The 26,710-nt window shown below is 37.5% G+C and overlaps 5 protein-coding genes across 7 annotated transcripts; 3 read left to right on the top strand and 2 right to left on the bottom strand.

Annotated features, from left to right (window-relative positions):
- Nucleotides 1–258: 258 nt before the first annotated feature.
- On the bottom strand, nucleotides 259–5,070 carry LOC141820861 (enolase). The gene is made up of 17 exons (XM_074708219.1): nucleotides 4,975–5,070; nucleotides 4,749–4,812; nucleotides 3,966–4,030; nucleotides 3,708–3,755; nucleotides 3,490–3,576; nucleotides 3,300–3,380; nucleotides 3,113–3,214; nucleotides 2,959–3,039; nucleotides 2,812–2,886; nucleotides 1,744–1,806; nucleotides 1,566–1,646; nucleotides 1,284–1,478; nucleotides 1,156–1,206; nucleotides 978–1,066; nucleotides 838–889; nucleotides 710–766; nucleotides 259–589 (listed from the first exon to the last, which is right to left on the bottom strand). The coding sequence occupies exons 1-17, from the start codon at nucleotides 5,038–5,040 to the stop codon at nucleotides 509–511; spliced, it is 1,338 nt and encodes a 445-aa protein (XP_074564320.1). The 5' UTR covers nucleotides 5,041–5,070; the 3' UTR covers nucleotides 259–508.
- Nucleotides 5,071–10,540: 5,470 nt separating this feature from the next.
- LOC141820858 (uncharacterized) lies at nucleotides 10,541–14,691 on the top strand. Its single transcript, XM_074708216.1, has 7 exons — nucleotides 10,541–10,728; nucleotides 11,080–11,481; nucleotides 11,568–11,731; nucleotides 11,812–11,892; nucleotides 12,319–12,394; nucleotides 12,476–12,574; nucleotides 14,313–14,691. The coding sequence occupies exons 2-7, from the start codon at nucleotides 11,097–11,099 to the stop codon at nucleotides 14,441–14,443; spliced, it is 936 nt and encodes a 311-aa protein (XP_074564317.1). The 5' UTR covers nucleotides 10,541–10,728; nucleotides 11,080–11,096; the 3' UTR covers nucleotides 14,444–14,691.
- Nucleotides 14,692–17,060: 2,369 nt separating this feature from the next.
- On the top strand, nucleotides 17,061–19,867 carry LOC141820846 (auxin response factor 6-like). Its single transcript, XM_074708202.1, has 12 exons — nucleotides 17,061–17,100; nucleotides 17,194–17,282; nucleotides 17,358–17,459; nucleotides 17,536–17,592; nucleotides 17,668–17,826; nucleotides 17,915–17,999; nucleotides 18,098–18,188; nucleotides 18,272–18,415; nucleotides 18,527–18,649; nucleotides 18,723–18,798; nucleotides 18,981–19,125; nucleotides 19,210–19,867. Exons 1-12 carry the CDS (start codon nucleotides 17,061–17,063, stop codon nucleotides 19,767–19,769), a joined length of 1,671 nt encoding a protein of 556 aa, XP_074564303.1. The 3' UTR covers nucleotides 19,770–19,867.
- Nucleotides 19,868–20,182: 315 nt separating this feature from the next.
- LOC141820951 (putative ribosome biogenesis protein RLP24) lies at nucleotides 20,183–22,347 on the top strand. Of its 3 annotated transcripts, none has more exons than XM_074708318.1 (5): nucleotides 20,183–20,269; nucleotides 20,507–20,617; nucleotides 20,752–20,865; nucleotides 21,698–21,834; nucleotides 21,936–22,347. In XM_074708318.1, the coding sequence occupies exons 2-5, from the start codon at nucleotides 20,537–20,539 to the stop codon at nucleotides 22,102–22,104; spliced, it is 501 nt and encodes a 166-aa protein (XP_074564419.1). In that variant the 5' UTR covers nucleotides 20,183–20,269; nucleotides 20,507–20,536; the 3' UTR covers nucleotides 22,105–22,347. The 3 variants fall into 3 exon arrangements, with proteins under 3 accessions (XP_074564419.1, XP_074564418.1, XP_074564417.1); XM_074708317.1 differs by having other exon boundaries at nucleotides 20,236–20,269; nucleotides 20,456–20,617; XM_074708316.1 differs by lacking the exon at nucleotides 20,183–20,269 and having other exon boundaries at nucleotides 20,426–20,617.
- A 249-nt stretch (nucleotides 22,348–22,596) lies between these two features.
- LOC141820857 (bZIP transcription factor 29-like) lies at nucleotides 22,597–26,195 on the bottom strand. Its single transcript, XM_074708215.1, has 4 exons — nucleotides 24,971–26,195; nucleotides 24,751–24,883; nucleotides 24,586–24,670; nucleotides 22,597–23,044 (listed from the first exon to the last, which is right to left on the bottom strand). The coding sequence occupies exons 1-4, from the start codon at nucleotides 26,017–26,019 to the stop codon at nucleotides 22,791–22,793; spliced, it is 1,521 nt and encodes a 506-aa protein (XP_074564316.1). The 5' UTR covers nucleotides 26,020–26,195; the 3' UTR covers nucleotides 22,597–22,790.
- Between the last annotated feature and the right edge of the window lie 515 nt (nucleotides 26,196–26,710).

Raw genomic sequence — 26,710 nt, 5'->3', positions numbered from 1 at the left:
TTTATGTACACTCAATGCTTTATGTATTGCTAATCGATCTGAAACTCTTTTAGGATGATACCATGAAGATCATATCCTTCTTTTAGGAGTATCGAATGTGACTCTTTGCCAACCTGATTCGTGCGGTAACTCTAACCTATGAGGTTCATTTTGTTTTATGGATCCGTAAATTCTTCTATTTACACTACGTTAATTTATTCATCTCTAGCTACTCTCACCACTGACAATAACTAGGCATCAGAATAGTTCCCAGAAGCGTTCTGTAATCTTTTCTCGTGTTATTTCTAAACAACATTTTCCCCCTTTTTTCGCATAGGCGAAAAAGAGATAAGAAACTTCAATTTCGTACTTTACGAAAATGCCGCCATTGGCCATCTTTCAGGTTCAATTAAGAAAATTACCACTTATTCTGCCCACTGTGTTAAGAGCAGGGCACCACAAAACTTGGGAAAATCATAAACTCACATAGTTAAAAGAAACGACAGAGGGAAGGCTGATCTAGCATCGCCTAGTAAGGCTCCACCGGTGCTCGGAACTTTAACCCGGCATAAACGGCTGCGTCGCCGAGCTCTTCTTCGATCCTAAGAAGCTGCGTTCAGCAAGACAGTGTGTATGTCAAACTACTTCGTGTCGAAGTGCTATGTATGGGTTGAAAGTGTAAACTACCACTAAATGAATGAAATTGGATACTATATCAAAAATCGCTTGCCTGGTTGTACTTGGCAAGCCGCTCTGATCGGCATGGAGCTCCGGTTTTGATTTGGCCCTGGAGACAGTAACAGCTTCATAAGGCTGTTTTTATCTATGGCTGAGTTATAGAAGGTGATAAAGACTTACGGTTGCCAAACCCACAGAGAGATCGGCGATGAAGGTGTCCTCAGTTTCACCACTAAAATTAGAAGAGGAGGATTTGTCAAATAGAGTTTGATCATATGCATAGAGAAAGAAAATGCATCAGTAGGTGTTACAAGCCATACCTTCGATGACTTGCCATTACGCCCCAGCCAGCACGCTTGGACATTTTGACAGCTTCGATACTCTCAGTGACTGATCCAATTTGATTAACCTGACAACAATCAGAGATTGGTTTATTATAAACAAACTGTGAAATTTAGAAAACCCAGTGTTTGTAAATAGAGGGCGATGTGATGTTACCTTCAGTAGAAGGGCATTGCATGACTTCTCGCTTATGGCCTTTGCAACCCTCTGAAATAGTTTATCAAATAGTAAGGATTTTAATCTTCATATGAGAGTTCTAATTTGCAAGACTAATCGACAGTTACCGTGGGATTGGTGACAAGAAGATCATCCCCGACAATCTGAACCTGCTGCCCAATCTCTTCAGTCATCTTGCTATAATGGATCCAATCGTCCTGATCAAATGGATCTTCAATGGATACGATGGGATACTCAGATGCAAAAGACTTGTAGACATCTTTCAAACTGTCGCCTGAGATCTTCTGTGATCCATCATTGTTCTACAGAGAAGAAAACAAGCTTTGTGAAGTTTACTGAAACACAATGATTATCGCCCTGAGATATCTCAGAAGAAAAACTAAAATTACCTCCACTTTGAAGTTAAGGTCATAAGTCTTGTCTTTGTCGTTGTAAAACTCAGAAGCTGCAACATCCATCCCAATAACAACCTAACAGAGCCCAGGAAAAACAAAGTTTTAGTCCCTTAAGCAACCACAGCATCTTAGTTGAGAACAAGCTACATGGAAATAAAGAAATTTGAGGTACCTTCCCAGTGTATCCAGCTTTCTCTATAGCTGTCTTCAAAAGTTCAAGTCCCTCTTTGTTTTCCTATATGATTCAGGAGAAAAAAATTATAGGTCAGTAACTTTAAGTTGGTCAAGTTCCGTTAGTTAGATAAATAAGTTCCATAGCGATGGTCAAGGATTACTTGGATTATGAGGCCAAATGAACACAATGGTCCAATAGAAATAAGTGTGACAGATATATTAAGAGAATATTGCTTGTTACTGTTGTATAGACGACAGATTCAGAATACCAACTAAATATACTGTACAACTCAACTGACAGATGCTTTATGCAACTGCATCCAAGTGCATCAACTACTTTATATCCCTAGGAAGCTTTTAGGAGTTAACAGAACATAGGAAAATAATGGATCCTAGAATTAATTTGATAGGGGAATTTGTTTTAGAATTTAGAGAGTGGTTGGAAATTCACCTAACAAAGCAAGAATGGAACAATATCAGAAAGGCAATAATCTCTAGATAACAGGAAACACGATCCTTATTGACAAAACAAAATTTCAATGGAAGGCCCTCCTCATGGTGGTTCTCATCCTACATATAAGAAATAATGTGCTCAGAAGATAAAAGGTTGTTAATGTTATAGAACACCAATCCTACCGAGCCAGGAAGGGCAAGACACCAACAGATATTAACAACGGCCACATGTATGCAAGTTACAATGTTATAGATGATATTGCTATGTCTCAAGTTGATAAAGAGCATTCTGATATTTATGGGACAAATAAAATAGATAGTGGCATAGATGAAAGTTTTAAATACTTATAAAGAAGATCATATAATACTTTACTTTTCATGGTAGGAAATATGATTTTTTTTATTTGGAAGATATAAACATGCAAAATTTCTTGTTTTTGAATAGAAATTGATTTCCTAACAATTTGGTCATTTTTTCAAATTCAAAGTTAATTGACAGAAAAATTCTAGATAGGGATATTTAGTTTGATTCATAATATTCATGGATATTTTGGGACTGTTTTGTATAAAATCTTGCAAATAAATGCTAGTGTCCACATAAAAACTAAACCACCTGAATGTTTGGAGCAAAACCACCTTCGTCCCCAACATTTGTCGCATCCTGTCCATATTTCTTCTTGATCACAGCCTGCAATACAGTTACACATGGTACATTATGCAAGAAACGAATATAAAATCTAGCAAATTCACACTTATGTACCTTCAAATTGTGATATACTTCTACACCCATTTTCATGGCTTCTTTAAATGAGGATGCTCCCACAGGAAGGATCATAAATTCCTGATTAAAGTCAAAATGAATAATTAAAAGTGGATTTTTATCTACCCTAATGAAGATTCTTGTGAAGAATTACCTGCATAGCGAGCTTGTTACCAGCATGTGATCCACCATTGATAACATTAAATGCAGGTACAGGCAAGACCAAAGTTTTATTTCCAGCAAGATTAGCAATGTGCTGATCAAAACATTGGAGATCACATCTTCAGAAACATGGACCAGTTTGCTAAGAAGTAAAAAAAACTAATGGAAAATCAACAAACCTGGTAGAGAGGTATCTTCTTCACGCTAGCTCCGGCTTTGCACACAGCAAGAGAAACAGCCAGAATAGCATTTGCTCCCAGCTGTAATTATGTTAAGTCAGAGGACCAGCAATGATTTGAAGCCTAACACTGTCGTTTGATATACCATAGTTAAGTTTCACAATACTAGGATAATACCAACAAATAATACCTTTTGTTTGCACCAGCCCCACTCGTTGGAGGTTCCATCAAGCTTTTGGACCATGAAGTTATCAATTTCAACCTGCTCAATCGGATCCTGGAAAAGAAATAGCAGAATGAATTTTGTGAATTGTTGGTACCAGAAGCATCACAGTAACTACACATTCTCAGGGAGGATAACTTTCATTATCCTTCATGATACAAAAAGTAACATTGTTTAGCACTCACCTTCCCGATCAGAGCAGGTCCAATGATAGCATTTACATTTGCAACAGCCTAGAGCATAAACAACCAATATATACAATCAATTCATGTTTTCCCCCAAAATCTATAAAAAAAAACCAAATGAGTAGGGCTTACTTGTTCTATCTATCGTATATCTAGTCTACAAACTTACTCGAACAAAAAAATCATACAATATGTGAAAAGCATATCTGGATTCTGGAAAAGGCTATAACCCTATAATTGATATGATAGGTACTCAACCTTGAGAACACCCTTGCCAAGATAATCCGATCCTCCATCTCTTAGTTCTAGAGCTTCATATACACCTAAACCACCAGTAGAGGAGCGCAGAGTTAGTAAATGATAAAGAAATGAACTCTGATCACACGTACATGAAAATAAATAAGTTGTAGTTTGAATCAATTTGCATAATATACTACATTTTGGCCAGTAAAAAGCTAAAACCCCAGAAGGAATGCCAGAAAAGGATGCAACTGATTAAGATACTTGCTCGTCTAAAGTCCTTGGGGCTAACTTCATCGAACGTGAATTTTTATAGCAGAAGTCTTAACTGAACAACCACGGTATAAAGAAGTGGCCAACCATATGTGCGTTTAAGGCAACATCAGTGATCAACTGCAATCATGGAAACCAAATGCCTACGTAACAGCATACACTTTGGAGAAACGGCAGAACAATCAAGCAGTCCCTTTGAGATTTTGAACTTCTTAGTTTCAGGGTCAACTTTACCTTCTATATCTATTATACGATGGAAATCCAATTCAAAACAGAAAAAAGAAAGAAATTCGTGCCTTAGGGGCAACAAGAGAACCAGCAACTATTCTAGATCGTTGATGCCTAATGCCACAACAAGCAGCTTTAGATCTCAGAGCAAAGACAACCCTTGTTAAAGTAAAAAATGAAAAGTCAGTAAAATCCATGCAATGGAGCAACCTACACCAAATTACGGATCGTCCAAGGAGCAAACGATTCAAGCTCAACTTTTAAGACATGGACAATAATTAAGGTGCGAAGGCACAGTACCTGTCGAGGCGCCGCTAGGGACAGCAGCTCTAGCAAAAGTTCCGTCAGATAGGCAAACATCAACCTGATGTGCAGAACAGATCAAGCTACGAATTAAATCTCCAACAACATCAAATCTTCTATAAAAAAAAAACATAGGGCGACCAATCCAGAATAGATCAAGGTCAAAGAAAGCAAAATCATCAGATCAACTCAAAAGATGTGCATGATCTCAAAAAAGGGTCACCTCAACAGTGGGATTGCCTCGGCTGTCGAAGATCTGACGAGCCTTGACGCTTGCGATCGTCGCCATCTCTCTCGCTAATCTCTTCGTCGGGAGCAACCCAGCACAAGTGAATCGGATCCCATCGGGCATCGGCTTTTATAGGGGGCGGAGAAAGCAGTGGGTCGCAAAACCAATCGCCGCCGTTGAATTCTGCCCGTGGAATCAAGAAGACCCAATTCACGGATTTCCTGCTGCCACTTCAGTTCCGGTCTCTTGCCTTGGCAATTCACGTACTTTCATCCACCAACTCGTACCTCCCTTTCAATTGGGCGATCGGAATGGAGCCAAAATAATCCCATCCGCGCATTAGTTAGAAGTGGGCCCCAGATGTTAATTAATGGTTAGGTATTCGAATTAGAAAAAAGCAAAGGTGACAATTTTAATATATAAAGTAATGATATATATAATATAAATCACTATAATTAAGAAAACTAAATGGACAACAATGAAAAGGATACCTTTTTATATTGGAAGCATCGAAAGCATTTTTTTTTTATAATTTTTAATGAACTGAACGTTCCATCCCATCAACCTCCTATAAAATTATACTATTACAGTAATTATAAAATTATATTTATTATAATATAAATAGTATTAAATAGGTTAAAATCTGTCTCAATAATTCAAGATTTAAATTTGAAATCGACCAATTAAAACAATGAAAATCGCTATTAGAAAAATTAAAATTGATCAAATAATTATTGCAAAATATGATAATACTCATTTCAAACGCTCTCCTAAGTAAGTTAAAGTTCATTCTAAGATGTTATGGAAGAGAGATAAATCATAGAACTAAGTGCCTTTTTAGACGGGGGAATTAATTTCTAGAGAATATATATTAGTGGAAATTAAAATTTTATTTTATTATTATAAATTTACCATGTGAGTATAACTAAATTATGTCTATAGAGATAAATAATATATTAAAAGTAATATTCAAAAATATTTATAATGTAATAATTATAATTTTATAATTATTATCATGTAGATTTAACATATTCATTTAACATTTATATTGTAGTGGTTATGAAACTATAGCTACTACAACTCAAATTCATCATGTTCAATGACATTCATATTATAATAATTATAAAATTGTAACTATTATAATTATTATAATAATTATAAAATCATAATTATTATAAATGATCGACTAATTAGAGATTTAATATTTATGATAGAAGATAATAATATTAAATAATATACTCAAAGATAATTATATCATTTTGTATAATTAAGATCGGTGAGATGGAGTTTTTGATTTTATCAAGAAAATATTATCATTATTGCGAATCTATCTTATATTTAAAGTGTTCCGGCTCCTTACCGACGACAGCTGAATCACCGGACAGGGGGAGGCCGCGTCACCCGATGTTTCCACGACAGAGGAGAAAGGACCTGAAAAGGGGGCACTGAATGCACGGATTAGCTGGGCGCCGGGGATCCCGACGTGGCCACTCCGACGTTCAAGTCAGACCGAGAGAAAATGCAAGTGTCTGTGGAGGATTCCAGATGGCCGAAATGTCATACCTGAGAGGTTTATATAGGGCGAGGGGGAGCGATACCTTCAGATCCGGCTGTCTGTGATTGGAGGAGATGGCTGGATCTCAGGATCTGGTGCGTGACAGATTCTGTAGATCAAACGGCTCCTCTGTGTATCTTATCTCGTTTGAAGGGTTGTGATTGTACTGGACCAAGTAGTGAGATTTGGTCTCGAAGTCACCTCCTTTGGATAGGTTTTGTGAAGAAGCCATGACATCGATCCGTTAGTATCATTTCCGCGTCGAAAGTGACCGATATGTATGGTTGAGATGCGCTGATGAGAAGTATTCTCAACCGTGTAGATGAGATGGGCCGAGTCCCTTCCGATCTCTTTCTGTACTTCGTGATGGGTGAGATCCGTATGGAGTTCTTTCTCCGAGGTAGGCACAAGATGCTGCAACCAGGTTATAGGGTCGGCCTACGCTGCGACGACCAAGCTGTGAGGTCGGCTTGCGATGCAACGATCTGGTCATGAGGTCGGCTTATGTTGTGGCAACCAAGTCATGAGATCGGCCTCTGATGCGACGATCTGGTCATGAGGTCGGCTTATGATGCGGCAACCAAATCATGAGATCGGCTTAGAGCCTTGATGTTTGACGGACTTTAACGGGTATAGTGGCCCTTCTTCCCTGGCTGGCAGGTAGGCCCGGGTGTTCTATGGGTTGTTGAGCTTGAAGGGTTATGATGGATAGGATGTATGGTTCGATAGTGAGGTTGGATTATGCGACCAATCTATGAGGAGTTCAGCTAGGTGTGCCGAACTCGGTTACGAACTTAGGTTATGTCTGTGATCTATTGGTGGGGTAGTCTGCCGCTCGTTGTAAAGGGTCTGGGCTTCGAGGATCGTAGTGAGTCAAAACTGTGACCTGACACTGAGGTCGATTTGTGGAGTAGGGCGTTAACCCTAGCTGTGGGGGGCTCATATGAGGCACTGAGGTAGGTGCCGACCTCGAGGGCAAAGGTAGGTGCCGACCTCGAGGCTAGGTGGGCCGTGCTAGCAGGTTGGGGCCGTTAGCGGGATTTTTCTGCCATGATACTGGGGAAGTGACTCCTTTGCCTGAGACCCGAGCATAACCTACTTTCTTCTCCTCTTGGGGGATCGAGTTCTTCTTATTGGCCGCTCTGTCCTTGCCATGTGTCCACTGAGGGACCCCTTTATCCTACGTGTTTGCCCGCCTCATTCCATCCGGATCATAAAGTAAAAGCATAATCAACGTCATAAACAAAAATTAAAAAGTATAATCACGAGTCATATTTTTAATAGAGCAATAAAATACTAGATAAAAATAACATAATATTAAAAAATCTTAATTAAATAAAAATATGAATTTCTATAAAATTGGCAAATAAAAGGCTTTGATCATCTGGCATGCTTAATATTGACTTTGGCAAATTAAATTGATTCCGTATACCTTTTTGTTTTTGTTTTTTGTTTGTTTTTTGTGGTTTTATAATATTCCATGACGTTTTGCTAACTTAAAAAAATAATTTTATATTTAATATAATGCGGGACAATCTTCAAGCACAAAAAAATATATATGACGCGTCACTTGGCACGATCGAGATGGACCTCCTAATTAAGAGCATCTTTAATTGTTAATCCATCCGATTTAAGACCGGATCAATATATTAATATAAATTAAACTTGATATAAAACTTCTAGTGAAATTGAATTTCAATATAGAAATTGTGAAATCGACGAGTGTATATAATAATGTGAATCGTCTTGGCCTTTTTTGAACAAACTTAAAATATGACTGAGCTTAATAATCTAGAAAAAAATAATAAGAAATTCATTTTAGAACAAAATTTAATGTTAAAATATTGTTGATGCTTAAATTTAATATTTAGTTTAGTAATGATATTAATTAACTTGTCTAATAATTAGCTCTATTTTAACATTTAACTATATTTTGAATAAAATATAATACAATATATATATTTTTTGACACAATTAATTTTGGAACTTTAATTACCAAAGGTAAGAGTCCTAGTTTCTTTCGAGAGAAATAGTCTCTTGCACAATGAACAAACTTAATATTACACAAATTTAATATTTAAACTTATTATATTCATTCAATACCTATAAAATTAATTAAATAAAAAGATTTAAATAATTTATTAAATTAAATGAATAAATTTAAACATATATATGCTTTATTAATATTCATAAATAAAGATTATGAATAATATTCACGAATAAAATTTATAAATCATATTCATCAATAAAATTTTCATCAATATTATAAATAAATAAAGTAATTTTAAAAATGAACACTAATCAAATAAATTTAAAATTATAAAATTTTTAAATAATCAAATAAGTTTAAACTGATAACTCAATAACATTTAAACGAAACTTGAATCAAGTTCAAGTCAAAATCTTAAATTCGTAAAAAAAAATCAAACTTGAATAATTATTTCAATGACTTGATTCATTTCAAATTTGACTTAGATTAACTTGATTATTTTATCAAATAAGTTTAAATACCATAAAAACTTGATTCATTTAGAGCCCTAAGTATACTAAATGATAGTTTATCTTTTATTTTAGGGATTTGTATAAAACTTGTGCAATATACATCATAAATTATTGCTGTTGAATATATAGAAAAAAAAATAAACACGTCATTTTTTAATATAACATCTATCGCAAACTATTTTACTATATAGTTAATTCATTTTTAAGATAATATCTATGGACCTTTTACTCCTAATAGTCCAACTACGTATTCCTTTAGATAATCACATTCTTTTATGCATTCTTTTAAGTTAGTTTTTGGGCAAAAATCAAAAGGATTTAAGACAAACATTTTATTGGCGTCTTTTTTTTCCCAAAAAATCAAATGAATGTCCATCCCATAATTTTGTTTCAAAAATACTAGAAATTATCACATAATTGTTACAAAATATTTATAATAAATTTATAATTTAGAAATTATACCATGTAAAACTTACTCGATAGCTGCTATAATATATAAAAACTACTCGATAGTTATTACCTGTAAAAGCTACTCAATAACCGCTAAAACGTATTTAAAGTGAGTTTAGGATTTACACGGTGTAGAAGCTACATGTTTAGAATTTAGGATTATAACATTCTACAACTATTTTAAAATGAGTTTGATGAAATTTACAATATTATAGCATTCAGAGAACATAAATCTTAAACTTTAAGTTTATACTAAACACGTTGTAGTAACTACGGAATAGTTTTTATACGTTATAACAACTATCGAATAAACTCTATGTCATAATTACTTAGTAACTTTTATGCAATGTAAATCCTAAATCTTAAATTTAAACTCACTTTATCGAGTAGTTTTATACATTGTAGTAGTTATCGAGTAGTTTCTATGTATTGTAAATAATCTTAAATCTTAAATTCACTTAAATACTTTATAAAAGATATTGATAGCTTCTATATGTTATAACAACTACTGAGTACTAGATCACTTTTATACAATATAAATCATAAATATAAATATTTTATATTAATTATTAATAATTTTTATATATTGTAACAGCTATATAGTAACTCATATATAATAAAGTAACAATTTAGTTTGATCCAAGGAATTTTTAAAATAAAATTATGAAAAGATCTCTATTTGGTTTTTTTGAAAACGAGGTGCCTATATAGTATTTCTCATAATAATTTGAAGCTCCTATTTGATTTTTGCCCTTAGTTTTTTTATGCATAGTTATTAACATTTAATTCATACTCAACCAGTCATTACTAACATTTATTGTTCTTTTTTAAATTTATCTTCTAAAATGTTCTTAGAATATTTTAAAGCTATTAATTCTCTAAAAAAAACTTAAATTATTATAATCTTATTTATTTATTATTAATCATAATAATATAATATAGTATAAAACGGCTCATCTTCTAGATTTTTCTAACATCTTCTACGGCTCTTGTCCTTGTTTCCAGAAAGCACTTGTACTGTTTGTTAGGAAGGGTCCTCGCGACGCTTCGAGAAACCAGTCGTTTATTTCTTTACCCGTTGCTGCATTCGTAGACATCGTATCGTCTTCGCCGATTGCGATCGATCTTGTCGTCGGTCGGGCGGTAGAGCAGGATCTCCAGGGAGGGCGGCCGCGCTTCATCCCTATTCTTCCGACGCCGAAGGCCTCGCCGTCCGTCCCTATTTGTTGGCTTGCTGTGCGGTGCGCGCTCTTTTCCATTTGGGGGTTTCCTGGTTCGTGTGTTCAAATGCATCTATCGGGTTTATGTTTTCTGTGACGTCGGTGCTTATTCTCGATCTCGAATGGTTGGGAGCTTGATTTTATCTGGGAAGAGGATGTAGGGTTTCTTGGGTTATAGACCGCTGGTTATTTGTTGCAAAAATCAGAAAAGTGAATTTGTATCGTAATTATCTTTTGTCTGATGATGTGCTTTTTCTAGTGATTGATGCTTGAAGTGCACTCGTAGTAAATTGTTCTGGTGTAAGACATGTAAATAGTCACTGTTGTGCTTCCTAATGCTTAGAGTTTTTTTTTTTCATTGTGCATGTGCAGCTGTTTCCTCTGAGAAAATGCAGAGGGGGAGAGGTGGTAGGGATGACTTCTTTGGTTTTGGAGATAATTTTGCGGGGTCTGGTGGTTTTGGCAGACCAGGGAGTCTGATCTCTAGCTTTTTTGGAGGGAGGGATCCTTTTGATGACCCTTTTTTCACGCAGCCATTTGGAAACTTGATGGGCAGAAGCATGTTTGGTCCTAGCATCTTTTCTGATCGAGGAAGCCTCTTTGGGGAGACTGGTAATCGTGTGTTTTTGGAGCAGGCTTCCCAATCCAATAACTCAAAGGGTCCAGTCATTGAAGAACTCTCCGATGATGATGATGATGGACAAGAAGAAATATCTGACAAGGAGCAGAAAGAGAATCAAAGGAAACTTCAGGATCCTGATGAAGCAGTTGAGGGTATATATGTTTTTTCTGACAGCTTCATTATTTGGTTTTAGGATCATATGTGATAGTGTTTATAAGTGATGGATTCCTATTTTCAGAAAAGAAAAGCAGGCATATACAGTATAGAAACAACTTCGACCATTCCAGCATAGCACAATCGCAGAGTAACACTTTTAGTTTCCAAAGCTCCACAGTGACTTATGGTGGTCCAAATGGTGCATACTATACTTCATCCACAACCAGGAGGATGGGCGGCGATGGAGTGAGTGACCTTGAATGGATTTGTAATGAATACTAGGACATTTTAATACCACAATGACGCTTCCTTTTTAACCATGACAGGTTATTATGGAGGAGAGCAAGGAAGCTGACACCACTAGTGGTAGAGCCATGCACAGGGTATCTCGTGGGATTAAGAACAAAGTATGCACGAATTGAATGCTTTATCTTATGAACACCTTTTTTGACGGCCTCTTTTCAACAACATTTGATGTAGTTACTATCATGTTATATAAGTGTATCATGATTTATTGGAAGGTTCAAGCACCAATCGTACTAGTGTTAGTTTGAAACACTAATAGATGGGTGTTTCTGGTGGAAGCACCGCCCCTCTATTTGTAAATTAATGAAGCTACCAATTTACCTAATATCTGCACTATCATTGATCAAATTCCAAAGTTTGGGATATTGGAAGCATAATTCTTGATTTTTTTTTGTTTTTTTAATATGAATTAATTAAATATCGGTCATCATTTTTTGTTTAGTGGAATCTTATTTCAAAAAGTTGGACATTGCTGTATTTCATTGGCCATTTTACTTAAATATATTACATGGTCAATATTGTTGCAGGGTCACTCAGTCACAAGAAAACTGAATTCAGATGGGAAGGTCGAAACAATGCAGACATTACATAATCTGAACGAAGGTTAAGCATTACTTTCTGCCATAGCTTTGAACATTATTTTATCCCTGTTTGATTTATTTAATTGCATTTCACTATCAATAGATGAACTGCCTGTTTTTGAGGAAGCTTGGAAAGGAAATGCTGACCAACACCTAGGCGGATGGAACCAAGAGTCTGGTTTCCTTGAAAATGGAAACTCGAGTAAGTAGTTTTGCCTTTATATATCCATTTGTTCTTGTCATTGTTATTCACTCTGATTTTGTTATGTTACGGTGGTGATATTCTGTTATTAAGAAATGGATTAGAATGGTTGATACCAACCGAGGTTTGGAGAGGTATAATTTGGGTTAACTAAGTTATTTTATAAAATTTAAAAATTAAGAAGATTTTTTTTCAGAATGATAGTATAAGTTTTTAATACTTACATTAAGGAATAACATTATATACAATGTTGTTCGAATTACTCAGACATCTTGTCATTGTGTGGAAATTTTGAAAAGAGTTATTAAGAGATGAAACAATCCTTTTTTAAGAAAATCAATTCGGTTTTGATTTTTGAAGGTCAACTATAAATGAAGTTATTTAATAAGAGTTAATGCAAAATATAGATAAGAAAAAGGATTATATATGTATTTTACTGATTTAGAAAAAAAAAATGATAAGTGCTTAGCAAACTGTAGGGTACGTTTTGGAGAAGAAAGAGGAATCCAATTATATATATATATATATATATATATATAATATATATATCGTAAGTGTCAATTCTATGTATGTTTTAATCTTTTCATATAAGTACTAGATACATACCTACTTGATGAATTAACTGTTCGTCAATGAGAGTGTAACTAGTTCATTTTTGAATATTTATTCGTGGAGAAAAATTTTAGAAACTAATGATATCATGATAAGTGAAAAAAATGAATATATGAAATGTAGTTTCAGTAACAAGACAGGAATTATTGGAATATTAAAATAAATAAACATGAAATTTATGTAAAAGGTTTTGAATATTTTGCATTTGCTATTCAATAAAAGGATATCTTATTAAGGATAAAGGATAAGTAGAAGAAAAGAAGCAGGCAGTATTTAAGCTTGTTTTTTTTTGTCTTGAATAAAACTGATATTGTTACTGATTTTAACATAGATTAGATACAAATAGTATTGTAAATACACACACACACACATTTTCTTTATATATTTGAATTAAGATCTAAAGAGAAAAGATTAGACAAGATTGTCAAGCTTGCGAACAATCTTGTTATGGATATTACGGAGCTGCTTACTAACTTTAAGCTTATTTGTTTTTATAATGTACGCCTCCACTTGACAACCTGTCTTTCTTGTCCATCCCATGTTGCTGTAGTCCCATTCGTTGTTACTTCATTGGCATTCATGGCCTTGTGTTCATTGGTAAACTCTTTTTTAAATAACAAATAACTCTCCCGGTATTTCTGCACAATTTTCTACAGTTAGCAGCCGTGTGCTATTAGTTTCCTTTTCTGCCGTGTCAGGATATGGATGTTGAGCATGCAATTTTCTGTCCAGGTGTCTTTTTTTGAATTTTTTTGGGTTTAATCCAATTTCGATTATTTTAGTTTAAAGCTAACTTTGATTTAGCTTCCTCAAATGCAATTTGAACCCTAAAAACAAAAAAAAACTATGCTTAGTGGTTAAGATACTATTATGTTAAGTTGGACACAAACCCAATTGAATGAAATCAAAATTTCTGTCTTGAGTTTTGCTTGGTCACAAGTGCTCATTTGGTTAGAGTCTATTTTTGGAAGTTAGCAAAGAGGATCTTTTGGTTTATTGATTTGGTGTATGAATGTTTTGGACTTCTGTACTAGCTCTTATTTCCCATTTATTTATTTTCGGAAGCATTCCTTAGTAATTTTCTTTGCCAAACGAATGACCAATTTTACCTTTGATACGTGTATAGGGAGTGGCAGTAGCAGCAGGCAAGAAGCAAGAGGATGGGCACTTCCGCCAACTGAGAGAGCACATAACTCGGGGAGGATGCATTCACAGACAAGCATGGGCACCTTCAGAACCAGAGGTTCTATGAATTGAATCCCACCCTTTACCAGTGTGTAATCACGCAACAAGTTTCTAATGGCATTATCATTAGCTTAGCAGACAATCTTATTGATCTTCCAGTTTATGGCAGATCCATAGTGTGGTACTGCCATAGTTGTGTTGTTGCGTCACAGTTTGATTTGCAATCATGCTTGATGCAAGTCTTGTATTTTGAACAATGGTATTGATGTATGGACAAGTTCTATTACTGAAACCCAGATGATCACCGAACTTAGATGTGATGTGTGGTTTTTGATGTATGAGGATCTTTCTTTTTTCCTTGATGTTCTCTTTGCTGCAAATATTCCATTATTGTGGAAGGCGTGAAATGGAGATTATATGGGATATATAATAATACAGGGTCTAATGCAGCCTTTGGGCATGTGCTTTGGTAGATTGTGAGGTAATTCTTTATTATTATTTATTTTTATAATCCTTTTTCCTGAGATCCTATTGTCTCCTTTGATACAGATTGTTCACTGGCACAGCTGAACAGGTCAATCGGTATCCTCCATACTACTGTAGTGGTTATATTACAATTTGTTTGACTTAATTTTGTTTCATTATAACTTTTGATTGCCTACCGATACTCGGAATTGAGAAAAGATTTAGTACGTTTTTCATTATGGCAGCAAACAATGCAGTGATGGAGCAACAACAAGAGCAATAAGGTTAAGTAATCATTTCTGTCTGTTTACTTTTTCAATTAATGTTGAATGATTAATTAGTGTTAAATGACTAATAAATTTCTTTTTGCGGTGCTATACTGCAACTTGAAATGCCATGTGAACGTAGTACGAGCGGGTAACATTAGCAAGTAAGTGCCCTTCAAGCATCTTCTATTGGCAGGTAGGAAGTTGGCCATATTCTTTGCTATTGACATTTGCGAATTCTCCTACGAATATTCAGATCAAGCGACTTTTTTTTTTTACCTCTAGTCAAACAACTTTCTCAGAGACTGGAGCTTACATCACTACCTGATGAAGATTTAAGAGGAAAACTATTCAAAGCACAGTAATAGTGAGGGAACTCAACTGCTAGAGTAATGAGCTTGGTCCAGGTGACTTACAAAAAGGTATTCCAAAACTGACCTTGAAGTTGGTGTGGGTGATATAACAATCAATATCCATTCACCAACTGTTTTGCAATTGTCATCTACGCCACTATCACCATCAGAGATGGGCCACTACATGTACATAACTCTAGCCTACAACGCATTTTCCGAAGTGTCAAGAGCAAGGTCTAGAACTGGAGGCATGGAGCCAGACAAGATCTATTCTGGATATTGGAGAGCAGTCTTCTTTAACTGACAGGTATCTTTTTCACTTCAATTCCTACCTGCTCATTTGCTCTTGCCATTAACCGCTTCCGGGCATCTTTCCATATCGATTTCTCATCCCGTTTCATTAATGCAACATGACTCATTGACGAACCAGCTCTTGGCATGTGAGGGGCCCCATATGTAAGTTTTCTGTGTTGTCCTATCAGTCATCACTTCTAGCTTACAGGTTTAATTTGCAAACAGCAAAGTTGCTTTTATTCCCAAAGTGGTCACTTTAATGCTTCAAGGTCCCATTAGTTCCATGAGAAGTTGTGGAATTCAATGTTCGTTGGCTTTACTCTTCAAGCATTTTATATACCTATACTGGAGTGACATTGGTATGGATCCCAGTGTTTGACACAACTATTTATTAAAAAAATTTACGTGTGATCACTTAAAATATTATGTGTCCAAGTGTTGATGTCCAGATATCACATGTATAAGAGTTGATGAAGAGTCAAGTAGTATATTAGATGATCGAGCTTATGCTGATTAAGTTTTCTTAATTTAGAACAAGTTTTTTCATTGCAGCAATTCAGTATCAACCTCAACGTAGCTCCTTTCCATGGTACATTTGAATCAAACTCCTATCTGAATTCATCACTTATTCTAAACTTTCAAGGTTTATATCCGACATGATACCTGACTGAGAAAAGTAAGCCAATTTGGCTATCATTTTCACAGAGTGTATTTCTAATTTTTGTAAACTAATCAAGTAGTCAGAAAAATATGAGGAGACTGGTAGAATATTCTCAAAATGAGGAAAAGACGATAGTTGTGCTCTATGGTCCATTTTCCAAGTAATCATTCAAATCAGGAGCATCTAACTTAATGTATGGTTGTAGATTAGCTCTCCATAACTGAAATTAAATGCACAGCAAGAACTCTAGAAAGACGATCGAGATGTCTTCTTTCCACCAAATATTGACACTTACACAGTTTACTTTGCTGTCGGTCGGTGCATGGGACTCACAGGGGCCCTTTTGCTTCCCTTTAATTACTCTCTTACCCAATGCAGCGAGCAACTCCAAATGGGTAAGGTTTGTAGTGAAAGTATTGCTCTTTAAACGTACATGACATACCCTGGATTGGGAGAACCAAACCCTAGATAGATATCGTAGTTTCTTTTGAGCAAAGTTGTGCATTGATTAACTGCAGTAGCTGGGTCAGAGCTGGTCATAGCTTCGGGTGCTTCTCCATTAATTTAAGATGCAAGGTTGCCTCGGTATATATTTCTCTGAATCCTTCAGGTTTGGTCATCTCTTTAAGCTCTGGTGCATGCAGTCGAAGATGAAGCACTTCTCCAGCCTTGGAAATCTGCAGCAGGAAGGTTAGAATTATATGACATTCTTTCCCCTTGTTTAATGGATCCGAAAAACTTGTGATAAAAATCTCTAAATGATGTTCATGTGCCTGAACTCAGAGTTATGGCACGCTTGTGCTGGGCCGCTGGTGTCCTTGCCTGCTGTTGGAAGTAGAGTGGTGTATTTTCCACAGGGTCATATGGAACAGGTGATCAGCACAGATCATAATATCGACTACTAAAACATATCTACTTGACTTAAAATTGGATTAACACAATGCCAGGTAACTGCATCAACCAATGAAGAAATTGCTCCTTTTCCCAGCTTCCCTTGCTTGCCTTTGCCTTCTCAGCTTATTTGCCACCTGCACAATGTCACAATGCATGTAAGTTTATTTATTATGATGGATCTCTTTATTGTCTATATCCACGTCAATAAATGCATGCATGCTATTTCCGCAGGCTGATGAAGAGACAGACGAAGTTTATGCCCAGATGACGTTGCAAGCAGTAAGCCTGGTAATCAACTGATCACTTGATATATTAATCTAATTTATTGGCTCTGAAATAATAATCAAATTAAATAATCCGCAGCAAGAGCCGAGTGATCTGTATTATGTGCCTATTGACATGGGTACGCGAAACAAACATCCCACCTATTATTTCCACAAGACATTGACAGCGAGTGACACCAGCACGCATGGTTGTTGCTCGATCCCCCGTCGAGCTGCAGAGAAAGTGTTTCCTCCTCTGGTATTTGTACTAAGTTTTTACCTTTTGTGACAAAAATTATGACTCATTACTTAATTTTACCTGACAAAAGATGATCGTGTTCACGCAGGAATTCTCAGTAGAGCCTCCTGCACAAGAGCTGATTGCAAAGGACCTTCACGGTAATGAATGGAAGTTCCGCCATACCTTCCGAGGTAGATCATTCTTTAACGTTGAATTGGGATGTGTGATCCCATTGCAATGGATTAAAGGATGCTTACAAACTTGCTACGTATATATCTTTCTAATTCAGGACAGCCAAAGAGACATCTACTGACGATAGGATGGACTCACTTTGTGAATGCAAAACGACTAGTGGCAGGGGACTCCGTAATATTTATTTGGTATCTTTCTCTTCTTCATCACTACCAAATCAATCACTTGTTTGCTATTCACTGATACAATAATAATAGTTTTGAGTTTTCAGGTACGGATATAATGAGCTGTTGCTGGGAATCCGGCGAGCCAATACACACCCTCGAGTCACCTTCGCAGACAGCATGCACGTAGGCCTCGTCGCAGCTCATGCCGCTTCTACAAATACTCCTTTCACTATATATTATTTCCCAAGGTAATTAATAGTAAATTTATTGAACTTTTCATTACCAAAACAAAGCAATGCTGCTTAATGCGATGGAAATAATATCCATTAGTTATTAATTTTAATTGATTGTCTTTGTAGGGCAAGCCCTTCTGAGTTCGTTGTTCCATTAGCTAAATATGTTAAAGCTGTTCTCCACACGAGATTGTTTGAAGGCATGCGTTTCCGGATGCTGTTTGAGACGCCCCAGACAGGTGTTCGACGGTAGGCGTCAAACAGTTCATTTCCAAAAATATGCATGCATTCTTCTTTATTTGACAAAGATTATTATCATCAGATGTATGGGAAAGATTGTAGGAATTGGCGAGCTTGACCCTGTCTACTGGCCAAATTCACATTGGCGATCTGTCAAGGTATACAAATTTGTTTGCACAATCCAGTTAGCAAAACATTGTTTTAGGTTTTCTTCTTTGGATTTAGTTAGTGACATTATGAACACTTGTTGGAATATGACACAGGATCTCATGTTCTAATAATACAATCAAGTTAAAATTGATCCTAATTCATCACTTATTTTAAGAATTTCTGTGTGCAGGTAAGCTGGGATGAGCCCATAATCGTGGAGAGGAAACTAGCAGTTTCGCCATGGGAAATTGAACCACTGACAACCTTTCCAATGTACTCTCCTTTTTCTGTTGGAATCAAGAATCCATGGCCTCTCACTATCCCTTCCAACCTAGGTATCTATCTACCGAAAATGTATATACATTTATATATACTAAAAACTTTTATCGTTATATATCTTTATAATTCATCTTGTTTAGGTCAAAGGGATGAGGAGATCAACTTGGTTGCAAGGCTAATGTGCTTCCAAAGTGGTCAAAATCTAGGGTTCACTCAAGCTCATAACCCAAGTAATAACACTGCACCGTGGACGCATCAAAGATTGGATGGTGTCCACGGTGAGGTGAGCCATGTGCCCACTGCAAAAGACCTACCATCACCCTTGTCCGCAGCGATGCTGCAGCTGCTCCAGCAGCAAACTGATCAGATGAATCGTCAAAATGCTCAGAACGACGCAGCAGCAGCAGAAGCAGCAGTAGATCATCCATTGCTTGGTCCTTATGCTGAGTTCATCGGCCCTAGCATCATGCCTCAACCTTCGCACGACAAGGCGTGCCCGGCCGATCATGAAGATAACTACTCACTTGACCTGCACTTCTATTCTCCAACCTCGGAGGATGTTCTCACGTTGCAATCCCCGTCCTTGGACACGACCATGCTGGCATCATTTCCTACTACTCTTGAGATGTGTGTCCACCGTGGTGACTCGGTTGGGGGTGAGTTTGTCGCGAAGAATGGTGACGAGAGATTCTTCGTTTAGGCCTGGTGTATTTGGGTGAAAGGTAAGAAACCGAAGAGGAAGAAGAAATAGATGAACGATTTTTTTGTACTGTCCTTCTTCCTCTCCCTTCTCTTTCTCCCTTCAACGTTTATCCATTCAAGTAAATCAAACCTTTAGAGCACGAGAAAATGTTGTCTTTAATTTGTTGTGGGTTTGCTTTTCTTGGTTGGTATGTATCAAGGGCATATTTTCCATGGATCGGACCCTTGTCACTTGAACCAACTCGATTTTCAATTTGGATACGACACGATTGTGTTAGGCACCATTAATTCCTTCCAATAAATATATTTATAGCAACAAACAACTCTTTTTTATTTGTCGCGAAATTACTGTATGTATGCTGTTGCCGACGTCTTTTGAACCGGACCTACTGAACCGGGCGGTCCAGGCACTCAACTCGAGGTTTAGAAACGCAGGCGGCGGCTTGCGAGTTTCCAAAGAAGTGGCCATTCCTTCTCGGCAAAAGCGACGATCTCCAGGTATTTCTCTTCCTCTCCGCCTCTCGTTCTTCGAATCATGCGAGTTTCCAAAGAAATGGCCATCTTTTCCTGCAGATTTTGATGTTAATTTTTCTTTTCGATCTGATCCTATGCATTCCACGATCAAAAACCCTATACCTACTGCGATGCACCTCTTGATTCATGTCGATGTGCCTGGTAATGGAGTCGATATCGTTTTCGATTCTGGTCCAGACATTTTTTTTTTCTTCTGTTCAGGATAAAATCGGCCCTTGATTTGGATACGCGATGAGGTTAGAGAAGTGTTGGTTCTGCTCTTCGACCATCTACCCGGGACACGGAATTCAATTCGTTCGGAATGATGCGAAGGTAACACTAGAAAATCATCTTTTCGCTCTGTTCTATGCTTCTTTTAGCGCATTGCGGTCGGTTTCATGTTCTTAGATGATTGCAGACTCGCCCTTTTCGATATGTTTATCGTTCTATCTTTTTTTTTCCTTCAGATATTCCGATTCTGCCGATCCAAATGCCATAAAAATTTCAAAATGAAGAGAAATCCTCGTAAGGTAAAATGGACAAAGGCATACAGGTTGTCGCACGGGAAGGATATGACTAAGGTGAGCTATCAATAAGATAAGGGCAAAAATTAAAACGGTATCTCATATTTAATGGTTCGTCAAATAAACGTCTCATTATATTTTTTATTCCAAGAATAATTTTTGACACTTACAGTAGTCTACTACATTAGTTGTTCTATCTTTACCAAAAGATGGAATTCGTCACTCTAACGGTCTCACATGTTTGGTCCTACGATCATCCATGAGGAAGTAAATTGAGAAATTACAGTTGATCACGACAAAGGAGAATATTATCTCGACTTCGTAGAAATTCAACCCTTATCCATTTCAACAACTTTGTTCCGTCATAATCAACTCAATTATGTTCTAAGAATATTACATTAGTTGTTCTATCAATTGTTATAGTAGTTGGAGCTACTACCTAAGTAGTTGTTACATAGTTATAATAGCAATTTAGATAGTTGCTATAACACTATAACAAGGTGTTTCTTTTTTAAAAGTCATCAAATGAACATCTCATTATACTTTTTATTCCGAGAATATTTTTCCTTTCAGTAGCATCTATCAACTGCTACAGTAGTTGTAGCTATTACTTAAGTAGCTATTATATAGTTGTCTTAGTCATTTAGATAGCTGTTATAACACTGTGACTGTTATAGTAGCTAAAATATGTTATAATAATTAATTGTAGTTGTTACAACATTTACTGTTATAGTAGCTAATATATATTGTAATAATTAGTCGTAATTGTTACAACATTATAACAATTCGTTAGACGGGAGATATCCTTTTGATTTTTGTCCATAATATAATATCATTCATCTTTTTTTGGGTGTGAATGCCCCCATCATCGTCTCTCATCCTCTAACAGGACTCGACGTTCGAGTTTGAACGAAAACACAACCGGCCAGAAAGATACGATAGGAATGTGACGGAGGAGACACTGAAGGCCATAAGGAAGATCGATAAGATCAGAGTGGTCAGGGAGGCTAGACACCACGCGATGAGGTCTGTTTGTTTCTGTTGTGTCCATGGTTAACTAACCAGTTTCATCTGCTCTTCCTTATGCAACCTGTAACCTGACATTCCATTTGCATGTTATTTCACAGGATGAAGGGTAAAAAGGCAACTCAGCAGAGGGCTGCAGTTACTGAGTTGGAGAAGAGCATCGACTTGGTCCGAGCACCTGCTGCCCTTCTTCAGCACTCAGAATTTGCGCCGAAGATCAAAGTCAAGGTTTCCGAATCACAGCCTGAGGAAGAGCGAATGGAAGAATGAAAGAAGCTCGTCTCCAAACATTTAAAAGATTTTGAAATTAAGGGGAAATGATCTCTCAATCTTTCCTTTCCTTTCCTTTCGCTGGCCATGGATGGTGTTTGAAATTAAGGGGAAATTTAGTTAGTTGTTCTACGTTGCATCAGTTTTTGTAGCAATTTTGTTTAAATTTGCTCAACATTTTAGTAGTTTTGATCGAAACTCTAATTATATTTGATCAATTTTGATCACATTAGAATTTTTTTTTATCAATGTTAATACAGTTTTGAGCATGTTAGAATTATTTTAGATAAGAGTTCCAAAGTTCCCAACTGAATACTCAATATTTTCAATCAATTGCAAGGCCCAAACTAAAGAAATATTGCGAGGAAAATTTGCAATGCTAACTCTCCTGGGAACAAACTCGAAATCCATGATTTCATTCTGCCTGATTATGTTCTACCCATTCTTCTTTCCTTGCCAGGGAAAACAAAAACTATTTAACTTAATCCATAATCAATAATCTGTCCAAGAGGCATAATATATCATGTACAAAACAATTTGTTATTCATAGGAGCAATCCATGGACTCGCAATTAAGCTAAAATGTTTAAAAGAATACATAAAAATTGTAGTGAAACCATTCCAAAGTCGCTAAATATGTATTAGGTAACACAACACTATCTTAATATATCTCAAGAAAGGGCACCTTTAGCATCTGCTTGATTCTAACTTCGCAGGGCCGTTGTTTTGAGTTCGTTGCGGTTGCGGCTGCGGCTGTTGGCACAGAGGCACCTGTGCAATTTGTTGTTTCTGCTGCTGCTGTGATTGTAATTGATGCAACTGGAACATTTGAGGACTCAGTTGCATTTGCTGATTCATGTTCTTTGAAAGCTGAACCTCGCTGATCTCTCCAGTTGCCAGTTTCAGACGTTGGACTTCGGCACTCAGTTGCTCGTTGAGGGCTAGATAATGCATGATTGTAGAAGTCAGATGCGAAATTTATTAGGAAGAGATAAGTTGGACGGAAAAAAAGAATAGGATCCTCTAAGCATACTTGAAATTGCTGAAAATTTCTATGGTAAGTAGGATCAATGAATGAAAGATCACAATTACATTGACTACTAATATCACAGTAAATCAAGATTTCAGCTACTGGTAATACATTCTTGAAATAGAGAACAAGTAGATCAGCACTCATGTATGTCATTAGTTTCTTTTCCAAATTAGCTTAGTCCATAGATACAGTGTAGCAATCGAAAAACCGCTTTGGGAAAGTAAGTGATTTTGTAAGATATAGACAGAAGATTAACAAAGTAAAACTGTGTTTCCCAGGTAGTTCATCCTAATAATACATGTAGGAGATAACCAAACAAGATGAATGTAAGATATTAAACCACACAATATTGGTGCATATCTTGCTGAAAAAAAAATGTAATCTATAATAAAACTATTCTAAGCTAGTGTGAGTTAACTCTCTTATTGTTCCACCACCTAGATTGGTTTTTTCCATTCTTATTCATGTCACAATATATGCATCCAATATTAGAACACAAACATTCAAATTTGAAGACTACGCTGCCAATGAGTGATTTTCATCTCAGGGAACTTATTCTTAAATAGGAATATACAACAATGAATATGGTGGGATATTCCAACTTTCTAGATAAGCAATGAAGGGTAATGCATGATTCAAGATAGGTATCAAAAACCCTTGGCTTTACATATAAACATTGTATCATGTATACATTCAAATGATTGGGGATAATCACCAAAGTGAATTTGAATAATTACCTCAATCAATCTCTAGGATTGAGCAAGAGAGCCACAGATATCGGCTATGCTATTGCTCAAATTTGATGACGAGTATAAAGTGTTTAACATATATTGATTTTGTGGGAACAGAACTAATTAATTAAATAAAAACTGAAATTTGAATCACCTAAAAGTAAAAGTACAATTGTGTAGCAACTAAAATATCAGGCACACACATTAGCTCATGGAAAACGACGTATCCTATTATACAAACCAGAAAACTCGGTAAAGATAGATATTACATCAAATCACAATCAGACTAAAATGAACTCCAATATATGGATGAAAAGTCTTGTAAATAGCATGAAAATAGCACATGCCAGCTTTGAACATATACATCAAGAAGTCACTAGCATCACATGCAAGATTGAGATATTAGTCAGCAATTTTATTGAAAATATTCTGTTTGAATGTTCAGAATTCACTCTGAATCATGGCATTATTAAGCCTCACGAGCGTTATGGCAGTAGACATGTAGGCTCAATTTGTGAAGCATTCAGTTGAAATTATGTGATCTGGCATGTAGAAGCAAAATCATTAATTCGATAGGAATCGTGAAAGTGATGTCTCAAACCCACATGAGCCTCTAAGACATTGAAAGCAAGGTCTTTCTTGGTATTTTGTTTTTCCGGCAATTTTCTCATTCCATTGCATTAAAAGTTTGAAATAAAATAGCACACCAGATAGTTACCATCTTTCAGATGTGCTTGCTGCTCCATGGCTTGAAGACGGAATTTCAACTCCTTGTTTTGATTTGTAAGTCCAGCTGAGTCCCTCTGCAAGAAGATGATATCACTCTTCTTCGAACAATTTAGAACATGAGCATATAGTTTATCTGAAGTATTCGAAAACACACCTGTAACATGGTCAATTGTGCTGATAACGTTGTAGCCTCAGTCTGCAAGATCTGCACCTTGTGTTCCAATTCGGAAATATAGCGCATTTTCCGCTCCTTAGAACGTGCAGCTGAAAGACGGTTGGCCAGAATCCTAAAATTCAAAGAAAGAACTCAGCGAAAGAACAATTTAATACAGTGAATGAAGCTCTGAATCAGAGATTGAGCAAAGTAGAGGCACCTCTTCACTTTTTTAGGATCAGCTAATGCCATTTCTGCAAGCTTTTCATCTGCCATGATTTTCTTCACCTCAGCAGCGTTGAACTCGCCATTGCCTAACTCTAAACTGAACGCATTCATTGTCTCGTCCATTGAGCCACTACGTCCAATTTGATTTCCAGGCGAAGGCGGAAACTTGGGCGTGTCGTCGCCAAAATGCAGCTTTCCCATGAAACTATCCATGGAGATACTCCTGCGATGTCGTGAGTTCGTTGGCGTCAGATCCGCTGCCGCGCTTCTCTTGTGCCCTTCCTTGCTCTCTCCACCGCGACCGCCATCGCCTCCGCTCTCATTGACGCTGCTCTCCGCCTCGTTCTCGCTGCTGTCTGCGCCGCTGGTTCTCGTGCCGCTGAGCCTGCTGCACTCCACCAGATCCTCGTGCCTGTCCTCCGTTCCCGAGGAGTTCAACGTGTCCAAGTTGTCCATGTAGGCGAATATCAAATCGTCCTCGGCGTCGCTGTTCTCCACTTGTTTCGAGGACGACAGTGGCCGCGGTGCTGGAGGCGACGGTAGGGGAAGGCCGTAGGGGACGTCGCTATGGGAGCGCCGGTGCGAGCGGCGAGGGGGTAGGCCATCGCGGGAGGTCGCTGTGCGAGAGGAAGTCGTCCAGTCGTCGACCATCATAGGGTCAACAATCAAAGGCGGCGGCGGAAGAGGAGGAGCAGCATGAGCGGGGGAGAGATGGGGCAAGGAGTCAAAGGCGACGGGTTGAGAAAGAGATCGTGAGTGGAACGGAAGCGTCGCCGTTGAGGAGGAAGTCGGAGAGGGAGGGATCGGAGGAATGCCCGGTCGTTTGGCTGCAACTGAGTCCGGGCTGAAGCTGGGAGTGAAGTGGCGGAACGGCGCGCCGAAATTGGGGAGATCCAAAGGACCCGGAGGCCTCGGAATGAACGAAGGTGAATACGAAGGAGAAGAACTTGTGGCAGTGGTGGCGGCGGCGGCGGCGGCGGCGGCGGCGGCGGCGGCGGAGGAATGAAAGCGCTGCATCACATCGGTGCGTCTCTCTTCCATGATTTCCTCTCCAACACTCTCTATCTCCGGCGATGCCGACGAGGAGAAGTACTTATATATACTGGTGGCGGGAGGAGAAGACGAGAAGAGGATTGCCGGCGAGCGGCGGAGGAGAAGTTGAGTTGGGGCGGAAGAGACGAAGTGAGATAGACAGGAGATAGGACATCGCAGTTCTATTCGAGTCGTGCCCTTTGTTGTTGCAAAAGTCGTGCCCCTGTTTGTCCTCCCTGCAACTCCCGACACAGTTCCGCTTATCATCCAAGGCCCCACCTCTTGTACTCGAAAGAGAGCCTATCATTCCCGGTCCAGCAGGAAAAATAAACTATTTCCTGTTTGGAATCGGCAGGGGATCCGTGATTCTGGCTCTTTCGTCTTATCACGTCGTCGTTCCGTATGGAGTAGTGAAGTGGACCACCGCCTTCAAACAAAGCGCACCATACCGACACAGACCCAAAACTGTCCTCTCTACGACAAGACTGGGTCAAAAATTATTCTCCAATAGGAATACCGGTATCCAACAGGCTACGATGTCAAGCTCCAACTAGGTAAATAACTTTTTGACGTTCAGCACCGCGTCGATTTCTTTTGCCCAATGCGTCGTCCGCCTTCATTCGGCCCGGTTTAGGTAAACCCAACCGGCCTGAATAATTAAACCGGTTTTAATAATTAGATTGTCAATAATTCCTTAAAA

The sequence above is a fragment of the Curcuma longa genome, unplaced genomic scaffold (genome assembly GCF_044706935.1).
Source record: "Curcuma longa cultivar G26 ecotype Majalengka, Jawa Barat unplaced genomic scaffold, ITB_CL_G26_1.1 utg8573_np1212_1322966_RagTag, whole genome shotgun sequence".
NCBI classification, from domain to species: Eukaryota; Viridiplantae; Streptophyta; class Magnoliopsida; order Zingiberales; family Zingiberaceae; genus Curcuma; species Curcuma longa.
This window is presented reverse-complemented; position numbering and strand designations above follow the sequence as displayed.

Excerpts from the sequence above, each read along its gene's own strand:
- LOC141820857 (XM_074708215.1), bottom strand. The coding sequence starts at position 26,019 with ATGGAAGAGAGACGCACCGATGTGATGCAGCGCTTTCATTCCTCCGCC. Across the intron at positions 24,671-24,750 it reads CACAATTGACCATGTTACAG|AGGGACTCAGCTGGACTTAC; the intron begins GTGTGTTTTCGA and ends ATCTTCTTGCAG. Across the intron at positions 23,045-24,585 it reads GCAAGCACATCTGAAAGATG|CCCTCAACGAGCAACTGAGT; the intron begins GTAACTATCTGG and ends TGCATTATCTAG.
- LOC141820951 (XM_074708318.1), top strand. The coding sequence starts at position 20,537 with ATGAGGTTAGAGAAGTGTTGGTTCTGCTCTTCGACCATCTACCCGGGA. Across the intron at positions 20,866-21,697 it reads ACGGGAAGGATATGACTAAG|GACTCGACGTTCGAGTTTGA; the intron begins GTGAGCTATCAA and ends ATCCTCTAACAG. Across the intron at positions 21,835-21,935 it reads GCTAGACACCACGCGATGAG|GATGAAGGGTAAAAAGGCAA; the intron begins GTCTGTTTGTTT and ends GTTATTTCACAG.
- LOC141820861 (XM_074708219.1), bottom strand. The coding sequence starts at position 5,040 with ATGGCGACGATCGCAAGCGTCAAGGCTCGTCAGATCTTCGACAGCCGA. Across the intron at positions 4,813-4,974 it reads GAGGCAATCCCACTGTTGAG|GTTGATGTTTGCCTATCTGA; the intron begins GTGACCCTTTTT and ends TCTGCACATCAG. Across the intron at positions 3,215-3,299 it reads AGAAGATACCTCTCTACCAG|CACATTGCTAATCTTGCTGG; the intron begins GTTTGTTGATTT and ends TGTTTTGATCAG.
- LOC141820858 (XM_074708216.1), top strand. The coding sequence starts at position 11,097 with ATGCAGAGGGGGAGAGGTGGTAGGGATGACTTCTTTGGTTTTGGAGAT. Across the intron at positions 11,482-11,567 it reads TCCTGATGAAGCAGTTGAGG|AAAAGAAAAGCAGGCATATA; the intron begins GTATATATGTTT and ends TCCTATTTTCAG. Across the intron at positions 11,732-11,811 it reads GGAGGATGGGCGGCGATGGA|GTTATTATGGAGGAGAGCAA; the intron begins GTGAGTGACCTT and ends TAACCATGACAG.
- LOC141820846 (XM_074708202.1), top strand. The coding sequence starts at position 17,061 with ATGAAGCACTTCTCCAGCCTTGGAAATCTGCAGCAGGAAG. Across the intron at positions 17,101-17,193 it reads TGGAAATCTGCAGCAGGAAG|AGTTATGGCACGCTTGTGCT; the intron begins GTTAGAATTATA and ends GCCTGAACTCAG. Across the intron at positions 19,126-19,209 it reads CACTATCCCTTCCAACCTAG|GTCAAAGGGATGAGGAGATC; the intron begins GTATCTATCTAC and ends CATCTTGTTTAG.